General features: G+C 38.7%; 2 protein-coding genes across 2 annotated transcripts; one reads left to right on the forward strand and one right to left on the reverse strand.

The window, feature by feature from the left end:
• Nucleotides 1-3474, reverse strand: fam162a (family with sequence similarity 162 member A). Its single transcript, XM_080864165.1, has 5 exons — nt 3183-3474; nt 2193-2291; nt 1707-1818; nt 1076-1184; nt 1-660 (listed from the first exon to the last, which is right to left on the reverse strand). Exons 1-5 carry the CDS (start codon nt 3223-3225, stop codon nt 544-546), a joined length of 480 nt encoding a protein of 159 aa, XP_080720291.1. The 5' UTR covers nt 3226-3474; the 3' UTR covers nt 1-543.
• Nucleotides 3475-3656: 182 nt separating this feature from the next.
• On the forward strand, nt 3657-7383 carry mix23 (mitochondrial matrix import factor 23). The gene is made up of 5 exons (XM_080864166.1): nt 3657-3814; nt 5201-5326; nt 6261-6407; nt 6917-6976; nt 7077-7383. Exons 1-5 carry the CDS (start codon nt 3764-3766, stop codon nt 7125-7127), a joined length of 435 nt encoding a protein of 144 aa, XP_080720292.1. The 5' UTR covers nt 3657-3763; the 3' UTR covers nt 7128-7383.
• The last annotated feature ends 4882 nt before the right edge of the window (nt 7384-12265 follow it).

Genomic DNA, 12265 nt, shown 5'->3' on the forward strand with positions numbered 1-12265 from the left:
TTTTTATAGAAGCACTGCTTTATTGAACTAGTTTTGGTGCTCACCACATACAAACACAGATAGCACATCATAGTGGCCGTGAAATAAGAAGCCCAGTTAGAGGGGTATCAGGACAGACAGCCCACTGCACAGGTGAACAAGTCACATCCAATCAGCTACTTAATGTTCCACAAAAAGGGGAAAGAATGTTTTTACAAGGCATAATTGCACATTCCTGCAATAAACCCTCCACTGGTCTGAGACGATGAAATGCCACTACCAAAATAATGGCTTGTGCCATTAATCAAGTGCCACTTTGTAACCCTGTTATTTATATACATTCACTAAGTAGATACATTTTGCATCAGGTACTCAATTATTGCAAAACTATTGTTAAGGCCAATTTCCTTGTTGCAAAAGCACTACTCAGAATTTACTGCTGATTTTTTTTTGGTTGCACTACACCTCCAAAGGTTGGGACTGGAGAAGTTGTGGTATACACAGAAAGTGGGATGCTATTGACTTGGGTTCGAGAATGAGCGTGTCTGAATGAGTCATCTTCCATCACTGAGCCTTGTCAGACAGGGCAATGGCACTTTCGCGTGGTTTCTGGTGTTCTTCTCTCCATCTGGCTTTCTTCTCGATGTTTAGTGCCGTCAGGGTCTCATTCCTGGCAAGAGCCTGCAGAAAAACAGGAGAATACATGTGGCATTATTTAAATGTGAATGAAAATACAGAGGCAATGCATGAATCAAAGCAGTGAGAATTGAATTACTCACTGATTATTAAAATTCTTGCAGGGGACTTAATTGTGATACATTTTCCGCTTCGATATCCTTTTTTTTTTTTTTAAAACATAGGTTGAAATGTCACATTGGGAACTTTGGGACATTTTGTGACCAAACTTTTAATTGCAAGTCATTGCTCTGTTTATTCATAACATGACGTAGATGAGTTTATGTGAACAGGCAGGTTTAAACCTGCTCTTTTACATTACTGGATAGCAGTGATGACATGTCTGTCCTTGTTGACAGTTACTGGCGTTGAAAAGAGAAAAAAAAAAAAGTTTCATGCAAGACTCATTCATTATTCTTACCCTTTTGCCCAGAAACACCATAATCATACAGGCTCCTATCGTGGCAGCCATCATCACGTAGGCAGCCTTTACTCTGATTTTGTTTCTGGCAGCGTCAATCATCTCAAACCTGTAGAAGAAGCACATGTACACATGAACACTCATTAGGAAATGTTTTCTTGGCTCAAAAGAAGGCTTGAAACATAAGACTTCAGCATTTAATCTTGTTATTGTTATTGAAGATCAGCGCAGCAGCATGATATTTACGGGGCCTTTTGTTCCAGTTATAGCAGCATTGGTGACTGTCAGCAGATAGTCTCTTGGGTCCTTCACACATTTTGCTTTGTTTTGGATACTGGGGCTTTTGAGTACATGACATAGGAGGGCTTCTGTTTATAAGCTTGCCATGCAGGTTTTTACATCGCAGCAGCAGATCAGATGTGATCTCCACCCCGATGCCAAGATAATCCTCTCCAGTCACCAATAGAAGGCTTGTTTGAACTGCAGCTGTCTGAGGACCAGCTACACGCTGTGCCGCCGCTCATCCTGTTAGTTAGCCCTGTTCTTGTGATCTAACTTAACTGAATGTGACAGAGGCAGTGGGACTGCGGTGTGCCGGAAGGTCTGGTATAAACAGGAAAAGGCTACTTACGACACAGTCTCTGGTATCTGGTCTGCTGACTTGAAGCGCCCTGACCAGATCAGCATCTTCTTGTCCATATCTGAGGGCCTGTAGCCTGGGAGTCTGAATGCGGGACGCGGCTCTGTGTGAATTAACAAAGCATGCATTATAATGAATCCTGCGTGCTTCCTGAACAAAAAGCCAGAGATTCACATCATGACCTGCAGACTGCGACCTCACTTCCTGTGTCCCTCTTAGTCTTTTGGGATTTAAAAAAAGTCACATACTTTGTGCATTACAGGGTATTTGTGATGGCTAAGTCAACATTTTTAGAATACTCTTACATCACTATGAGTGTAGCATTTTCCACATTAAAGTCATGCCACACATTTATATGAAAACCTAGAAGTTCAAATTCAAATTTAGAAGCTGGTATTTAGTTTTTTCAGGTTTATCAGTAAATATTGTGCATTGTCTTATGATGACTTTTGAGCTCATCTGTTGTTCAAACCCTACCATGTGCTGGTGCTGCAGGTGGGGACTCCGCTTTGGTCCCCTGCAGTTTATTGCACATCCCTCTGTGGCTCCATGTCTGAATGACATGTCTCCTCTGACCTGTTTAGATACAGAACTAGTATCACATCGAGTAAAGCAGGAAGTCATAGTGACGATAGAACTAGCTGATGCTACTGAAAAAAAGAAATTAAACGTTAAACAAGAAAATTAGTAACGTTTACATTAACATTACAAATTTTAGAACAGCCCTTAAAAGGCTCAAAATAAAATTACGCTGGGGAAAATCTCTTCATGCGAAATCAAAGGATTACCGTTTACCCCAACTTAATCTCATTTTATTCATTTATTTTTTACAATCGCGTGATAGCTATCAATCACACAATTGTATTTATATACACACACACACACACACACACACACACACACAATAGCACTTTAAGTTGTGTATTTATTATATACCGTTATTCTTTATCCTCCTGATACAAAAACAATTTTCCTTGTGGGCTCAATAAAGTATCTATATCTAAAGCCCTAAATTGGACACAAGTGAGTACTACATGACAAAAACAGAAATCATCACACCTGAAGGGACTAAAACTGACAACTGTTTAATTTTACTTACAAACAAAGAAACAAACCACGACTACGAATATCTTCAATTATAGACACTGTTCATACCAAGCAGGAGTGCCTGGTTAACCAGGCCTGAATAGCGTATAATGATAATAAAACAAGTTAACTAGGCCAAGTGTTAATTTACCGAGACACCACGCACCAATTTACACAAACTGCCTTTACTGCCACAAGCACAAACACCATTTCAATAAATGCAAGACGTCGAAAAAGCATCAAACATGTATTTATAACCGAGTACAGAACTCACTCACAGCTGATTTAAAAACAAATAACATCAACAAGCATCGGATTAGAGAGTATTCAAGCGACTTATTACGCAACGAAAACACAGAAATTCAAGTTAGCTATACGAACCGAGGAGGCTGCCGATGGAAAGGCGGGATCTGATGAAATTCATGCTTTTGCTGATTGAATACACAAAGTCCAGTGTTTCTAAAAAGCCATTTAAGTGCGCTGGAAATCTGTCAGTCCCTCCTCAGCTGCTGAAAGTCAAACAGCTAACAGGACCGTCAGATAGGACGCTGTGTCCTGTGACTGATCAAAAGAAACAAGCTAGGGCCCGTATTTATGCCATTTGGACAGCGTCCATACGGATCGGGTAGTGACAGCCCTGTGGCTGTGGTTGGGTCTTTGCTTTCGCTAGGTTGTGGTTGAATTATTAGGAGTCTCAAACAGGGCTGCTGGGAGTTAAGCTAAAGTTGAGAAGAACAAGTGGAAAATGTATTAGTATAAATGGCGCTATTCACTATAGTTGCACTTTTATCTATTTTAATATATTCACTTTGCGTTAATACGTGCGGCAGATGTTAATTTGTGAATGCGGCAAAAACAAATAAATAGCATTTAGGCATTATTAAAGCCTTTCCGTGCAGGCACTTTCTTGGACAGCCACCTCCACCACCAGTGATCCTGGTGAAGGACCCGTGCAGTCCACTATGGCGGCGCCCGGTGGAAGTTTAAACTGTGAGGACTATTCAATGTTTCAGGTAACGTTAACGACTGATTAATTGATCCGTGCAGGCCGATCACGCACCGACGGCCAGTCGAATCACCGCCTCCCCCGCAATTCATTTGCCGCGCTGTTTATTTTGTGCGAGAGCCAATGAATTGGTGACCCTCCTGATTACTAAAGACCTGCACGAGTTCAAGGAGGCACAGTACTCAGAGCTTTCAGTATGTGGATCAACATACCCATGCAGCCTTTAATAACTGACTCTTTAAACTGGCATAATCTACTTATAGATGTCATGGTTTGGTATATTGTTTTATTTTGTAGATTTATATTTTTATGCTAGAACCTCACTGAACTCGCTTTGCATAATTCATAACTAACACACGTACATTTATTTATTCCATATAGGCTGTTTATGAGGCTTTGGAAAGTCATTTTAGCGCCTATCTCCAGGCGGCAAAAGCACTCTTTCTTCTGATTGGTCAGCTTTTGCAAGCCAGCAGAAGGGCAGCGCTTATCTTTTTATGTGCGGATGCCAGAATACACACAGCTGTATCTGATTAAAAAAGAGCCTCATGCATTACTGCTGACAAAAAAAAGTACATATTTCAGATTCTTTCACTCAGAAGTCCTCTCAGAGTACGGAGGGTACAGACCAAAGCTATTTTACTTTTTATGAGTAAACCATATGTAGAAGTAGAGTTAGCTTGTAGAAATTAAGGGGGGAAAGCCCTGTTCTTAGTTACATGTAAGCTTGCCTCTTATTCTAACATTAAATTTGAAGATTTAGAAGTTTGGCTTCTTTTTCTTGGTGGTTTTGGAGATGATCATTCATGCTGTCAGTTTGTTTGTTTGGCAAGCAAAGCATCTAAACCACAGTTAAGAAAATAAACAACAACCAATAGCAGCCTATTAGTGTGTTCCTAGAGCTGATGCAATCCCCCCACCCCACTGTCTACACTTTGCCATGCTGTTCCTATAGCAGATGACCATATAAGGAAAGCGGTGGAAACAGAGCATTGTGAGCACAGAATATTACATTAACCCTTTACCTTTTTGCTGAACAAATATGTAAATTCAGTTCAACAGGTTCAAATTTATATTAAACATGCATTTCTCTCATGGTAGAAGGCTAAAGATGTTTGGATCCCTCCTTAAAAGTATATCAGCTGCTAAATGAGCCTTGTTAATCTTGCCTGCCATCTTGCCCTCTGTTATAAACACGATACATAAACTTATTTCCTTAAGGAAGCAACGTGTTTTGAACCACCATTTTTGGGTGGGGGGTACAGTTGTATCAGATTTAAATCTGATTCCATCTTAATGAGACAAAAGACAGCATATCGTGTTACAAATGTATTTAGTTTTAGTTGAAGTAAAACTGCTGACTCTTTTTGTGTACTTCTGTGTGTTATTTCAGGAGGTACTGAAGGTGATGCGCACTATAGACGACCGCATTGTCCATGCCCTGAACACCACCGTACCCACAGTCTCCTTCTCAGGCAAAGTGGATGCCACACAAACCTGCAAACAGCTCTATGAATCTGTGAGTGTGACCACCAGGTCTCACCACGTTGTGAATTCAAATTCCCATTGTTGTCATTGCCACACAAACAACAAAAACGTTACCACAACAATAAAGAATAAATAAATGGCATATTTTAAACAGTGAACATAACACCTGGGAGTTTGGTTATGTAACGCAATGGCAGGGAGAGGTGCAGAGGGGACCTGTTAAGAAGTCAGTCTAACATCAAGTGTCTGAGAAACAATTTCAAGCAGCCTCTTTAAACTTGCCTTAAATCTTCACATAGAGTCAGGGATGAACTGATTCAAATTCAGTCTTTCATTTAAGTTCAGTTTCATTTCAAAAAACAGCGTTCACCTCAAGGTAAAGACACCACAATATTAGGGAAAACCTCAGTAATCAGACGATCCCCTGTGAGCAAGCACCTGAAGAACTCCAGTGAAGTAAAATGGCCCTCTAATGCACATGTGGTGATAAGCCAAAGGTTACTGTGGCTTAACAAAACTCAAGAATTCATACTCTAATTATGACAGTTTCCAAATTTTGGTCAACTAATGACATTTTTGTATTCAAAGAAGTAAAAGATCACAAACAATATGGCAAAATAAGGGTCTACACAGACCAGCGTTCAGTGCCATAAAACTCAGGAAGAGAGCTTGATGTCATAATCCACATCTGGTCGCATGCTGAACTAGTCATAGTTGCTTACTTTGGAAATGCTGTGCTGCCGGGTATATGTGTGTGAAGCATCCCTGTTTCAGAATTGGTCCATGTTTCGCAGCGTCATCCATATCTGAATAATTGTCTTGTGTGAGAATCAGCTGTTGTCCTCCAAAGTCTTCGCTGCAGGAGCCATAAGAGTCTGAACAGACAAGAAAGCTGGCATGAAGTCTGTGAAGGCATGCAGAAATATTAATCTCATGTGTGCGTGTGTATTTCTGTTTTCTCACAGATGATGGAGGCTCATCTTAGCAGAGACAAAGCTATCAAGGCTTGTATAGCTCAAACATCAGAGGTGGTGGGACAGCTGCGTGAGCAAAGAGCAAAAGACAATGAAAACATGGCACTAATCAAACAGCTCAGGAAGGAGCAAACCAAAGTAAGTCCTGTCTATAAAAATTCCATGTTTTTTTTTTTTTGTTTTTTTTTACATTCTTAATGTAGTTTTCTTGTCATTTTTTCTTTAAATCTGTCTATAGCTGTTCAGTTGCATTATGGGAGATGTAGGATTCTGTGTTTCTGCAGTTTTTGCCCATTAAAACGAATACAAATAAGGATATGTTGCTTTCTGTTGCTTCATTGTTGTTGTAGGTTTAGCAGCTATCTCCACTGAATCCACTGTGGATGCGTTTAATTTAGTTTTTCTGTGCTGTGAGGATCATAAATGAAATGTAAACAAATATCTTAAACTTGAAAAAAGCTTGAAATTTGAAAATATAGAGGAAACCTGCTGCAGCTGACTGAACCTGCAGGGCTAAATGCATCAAGTAACCACTGAGGAAATATAATCCTTCTCTTTTTTAAAAAAAATTTGAATAAACAGACCCTGTTATCTTATTAGAGCAAAATAATAATAGAAGTACTTTGTTTTTTTTTTCCTGTCCCCAGTTAAAGCTGATGCAGTCAGAGCTGAACGTTGAAGAAGTTGTAAATGACAGAAGTCTGAAGGTACAGTTTGCTCGCTGTTCTCATCACTGACTCGTCCTACAGTCACACATAAATGAGCCGTCGTTATCGTGTGTTACTTACTGACGTTTCCTCGGTTCAGGTTTTCAACGAAAGGTGCAGAATCCACTACACGCCTCCAAAGGTGAAATGAAGTCCTGCTTCATGAAAGGAGCTCTTTCACTCGAGGTTTAAATCCAGGCTGGAGCTGAAACTGTGAACTGCTGCTGAGTCCTCGCTGCAGGCTGTTCACCACCCAGACATCTCTGACCTCTTCCCCGACACACAAATATATTCCAGCGTCATTACTGTATTAATTTACCATCATTGTAAAACAGTCGCCCGTGTGCTTCTTCCAAGACAAAATTATTGTACAAAAAAAGAGTTTTTTAAAAATTGAGTCAAATGTTTGTCTGAGTTTGAAATCATTTGTTGACCTTAGACATCCTTTTTACATGTATTGAATTCAAATGTTTACTATGCACTGTCTTCATCAGGAATTGGTTCAACAACTGCTGGGTTGATGGATTACTGTGACATTTTGGACGAGTCTTCATCAGTCCATCCCTCAGGATGGGATCTACAAGCTTTGATCATTCCTTAAGTTTTCATACAGTGTCAAAAATCTGTCCAAAAATTTGATTTGGTACCAAGCACCAGCAAAAAGAACGACACTTCCATCAGCCTCAAGTGTACCTTATAAGAAATCGCCAATCCTCCAAACTAAGCTGTCTTTGTTAAACGTGATCTGTTGTACTTGCTCAACAACAGGAGCTGTATTCACTACGTACGTTGGTATTTTAGTTTTTAGTGCTTCTGCCTTGATCTGATCATTTTCTCTGATTATCAGAGATGTAAAGATCTCTCAACAAGGAAAGGACTAAAACTTCTATTTCACGGAGGACGTGTGACTGATCGTAGTGTCATGGATGACACGTTCTATTACTATAATGTTTCCCGACTGAATAAACAGAAGCACTGCAGCGGTCTGTCGCAGCCTCCTGTCAGCAGAGTGATCACACAAGCTCCAGCAGTCCAGTACTTGCAGTTTGTTTCATTTCCACTGGAGGGCCCCACCTGATCACAAACGGGTATTAATGGTATTAATTATTGGTGGTTTAATAAAAGCTGAGTCTTCCTCCTCTTAAAACACTTGAGTAGATTTTCTTTCTAAAATTTCCACCATCAGAAATAAAGCAAGCAAATATATTTACTCCTGTGAGCTGTGTTTTCAAACATTTTTAGGCTGATGCAGATATTTCTTGAAACTTTTCTTACTTTTATGAACATAAATTCTCAAATTTCTTGGACCAAACCACACAGATGATGAACACAGCCAGTTAAAAATAAAAACATTGTGCTGTATGTTAAAAGACTTGCAGAGAAGTCATAAACATTTACTGAAGGTACTGGGATTGTCATTCCACGAACAAGAATATAATCAATCAAAATCAAACTTGCAGTAAATTATTGTTACCCTCCTTTACATGCTCTCACACTCTGTCTCGCAGATGTATTCAAGTCCTGTAACTGCAGAACAACTAAAGTCATTTATGGTGAATTTCCATGTGTAAGGAAGTTGTGGGAGAGCAGTACTTTCACACTTCCAAATAACAACAGAGTGTGATGAAACTTTCCAGTGAAACATTGGAAACAACACCCTTATTATTTGTTCTCTCAGATAAAACAGTGCATGGAAAACTCTGCAAACAGCAATGCTTCCATGTATTTTATATCACGTGTGTAAGCAGGTGGAAATTGTTTACGAGTGTATAAAGAAACTGAATCAATAAATGCATCCATGACAATTTGATAACTAGAGCAGAATATGTGCAAAACAGTACAGATGACAGCAGACTTCAGGAGGAGCCCATCTCCATTATCCCTGCTCACCTTACTCAGCAGCGTCCAATCATCCAATATAGACACTGACATCAAAGCAGTCCAACAGAGCGCTACAGGGCACTGTAATCCTCATGTATATACTCTTTATATAGTAACTACTTATTTTTTGCATATTTCTTTTCAGCATCTTTGCACTCTGCAACATTGCACCATAAATAAAAATATGCTACATGTGCTGTTTTTGTCTGTGTCATGTTGCTGCTGTCAGTATTGTCTGCATACATCTCTACCTACAGTTCGATTTGTCGGTTCAGCTTTTTTCAGTGAGATCCAGCACAGTCACCTGCTGCTGTGATTATTTTGTCTCATTATATTTTTTCTCCGTGTCATGTTTATGCTTCTGTAATGAGAGGCATGGGCGTCTTCTCTTTTTCAGATTATTCATGACCTAATATGAAAATATAAACTTTGAAGAATCAATGTTTTTGATGTAAAATCCACCAAGAGTTTTTCTGCACTTTTCAGGTTTAATTAAATATCAACTTTTTCTCCCACCAATGACATTTACTTCATGTCAATAAAACCATGAATTCACATTGTCTATGAGAAATACGACTTCATGACTCAAGGAATCAACAATCAACAAAATATTTTACGATGCTTTATTTGTCATTTAAAAAATTGTTCACTCAACTGTACAGTGCTTATTGCGCTCAATAATTGTGGATTTAAAGTAATACACTGTTTATATGTTATTGCATTGAATTATTTGATGTTAACGGAATAGTACTTCTTTTTTTCCCCCATGAACAGCTATTTGGTCACATTGAGCAGCTGAAGTGTGATCAGATCAGAAAGTGTTGATTGGATCATCTTTGGTGCGGTTTTCCTCCACTTTAATCAGCTTAATCTCTTCTCCGTTATTTGGAAGGCTTTGAAAGAGGTCCAGATGAAGGTAACTGGGTCCACCAACATGAACCTGGAGTCAAGAGAGATGAAATGCTAGTGTGTTGAAGACTGAGGATGTTCAGGAATTTGAAGAGCTGCCTACACGAATGAGTAGACTTCCCAGAATGGAAACAGCACTCTCTGTGTGGTTTGAGAAAACAGTCAAGTTGTTAAGAACTATGACTGAGAAGAATCCGCCTGTGTACAGCAGCAGGCTGCCTTCCTAGAATTTGGATATCCCCCGTGCGCTCGTCTCTGCATTATGTGCATTACCTCTCTTGGAAAATTAAAACCACAGCAGCTTTTTATAGTATTTTTCATTCACTATCAGCTTACACCAAAAGTCTATTCTGAAGAAGATTATTCAAAACATGCAACACAGTCACCAATCCCAGCAAATTCACCCTTAAGTCAGACTGTACAATACAGAAAACAAAAGAGCTACATCTCAGACTCTACAGGCTTCAGTTAGCATGTTAAATGTGAAAGTTCAGTCAGAAAAAGACTGAACAAAAACGGCCTGAGTTGACCAATTAACCAAAGTGACAAACATTGCTCTAAATAATACTCCCCTAATCCAAGTAGTCACCCAAACCTGGACGTGGATTTAGAGGCCTGAGGGCCATCTCACACATTTATTCAGAATAAAGCAAGTTTAAATTAAAATTAATTGTATTTTACATGTTGGTGCAATGTTTAGGATGAGATGGAGATATAACACTCATGCACCCCGAAAATTATGAAGGTCTAAATATGTGTCAAAGGGACTCACTGAACATCAGTGGATTTCTATGGGGCAAACGTACTTAAAGCAGCCACTGTGACCATTGCTGCAGAGCAGAATGAATGATACTGATGGGGACTGTGAGGGTTTGTAGTTAAATTCCTGCTCTTACAGGATCAGTGAGTGTCTGTTTAAAGATTATTAACATACTTTTACATCACTATGGAACACCAGCATTTCTGCAGAGGACAGAACCACCTGCCTTAATCTACCATGATGCTCTGTGCTATGTTATCATGGCAATATGAAGTCAAATAAATACAAATGTAGAAAAATGCACATTTAAAAGAGGACAAGAAGACAGGCAACTGGAAGAGCTTTTGAAGCAGGAAAACTTTTTATGGATTTCTCTTAATTTAACTGGAAATTTTGCGAATACAAGTCAAGGAGGAAACAAGGAGGCAGGTTGGATTATATTTGAGGACAGGACGCATGAAGGAGAAGCATGAGGAGAGAGAAAACAGCAGAGCGATGGTGCAGAGCTAATCGTGGATCAAGTCAAAGAAGCAAGCATCAAAACTGTGAGTAAACATAACACACAAAGAGGTAAAAATTACTGTGCTGATTAAGGAAACATTACATTTGGTTAGTTTGGGGTCTGCAGCTTCAGGTTTGTGGGTTCAGTTGCTCTCAAAATTGAGGAAAGACAAAAAATGTTTCTTTTGAAAGGTTGTTGGAGGATTCTTACTGTAAGAAATATCTGGGTGTGCATCTGCTTTTATTTAAAAAACAACAACAAAAGTAGAATTTTATTTATTCACATTGGAAAGGGAAAACTGGAGGATCAGAACAATAATGTGGCCAAATTTACTGTTTCCTTAATCAGAACAATAATTTTGATCTGAACTAGAAATTTTGAAATGGGTTATTTTCTTTCTTCTCTACTGATCACTGTGTCACATGTTGAGTTACTTGTCAGTCTACATTAATGTTAATGGTAATTTAAAAAAAATGCAGTTTGTTCATAATTTTGTAGAAAAAGACTGCACCTGTGAAAAAATTAGGTATCCACACCCCCAAAATCACTGTAGATCAGAGTAGCTAAGCCCTGGTTAACTGCAATTAACAGGAGATGAAAAATATTGGAATGATTGAAAGAAACAAAGATTGCTTTAGGGTTTGAAGATTTGACTTTCTTATTGAAAGAGACGAAAACAAATCTATGTGTCACACTGAGAATAAAACTGAAAGCTTAAAAGATCTGGACGTCCAACTGTTGTTATACAAATGTGCAAACTTGTTTTAATGACATTAGAAAGAAAAATCAGGTGTTTAAAAAGGTAATAAATAAAATTGATTTTTATTTTACTTGAAAAAAATGATGTTGGTTAGCACGGCTGTATTTTGCAAAATGCTGGGTCACCAGTAGGCTGAGATTTAATGTGATAAACTGAGGATAGGTAATATAATCTACACACTCGCTATTATTGTTGTAATCCATACACCAGGTAATATTTTATCAAACATCAATCATAATTGGTGATCGATGCAAGTTTTAAGCAATAATATTTATTTGCATTCACAACTAATTTACAAAATATAAAAAGAATCTTGTTTTTTTTAAGAAAAAAAGACGTTTCTAACTGACTTCAAACTTTTGAGCTGTAGAGGAGATTGATGAGCGCGCAATAAAGTGAACTTGTTAGGGAGAGTTTGCAATCAACTCAATTTTTGATGATAGACACAGCTAAAAAATGAGCGTCTTTTGGACACTG

The sequence above is a fragment of the Rhamphochromis sp. 'chilingali' genome, assembly GCF_963969265.1.
Source record: "Rhamphochromis sp. 'chilingali' genome assembly, chromosome: 18".
NCBI classification, from domain to species: Eukaryota; Metazoa; Chordata; class Actinopteri; order Cichliformes; family Cichlidae; genus Rhamphochromis; species Rhamphochromis sp. 'chilingali'.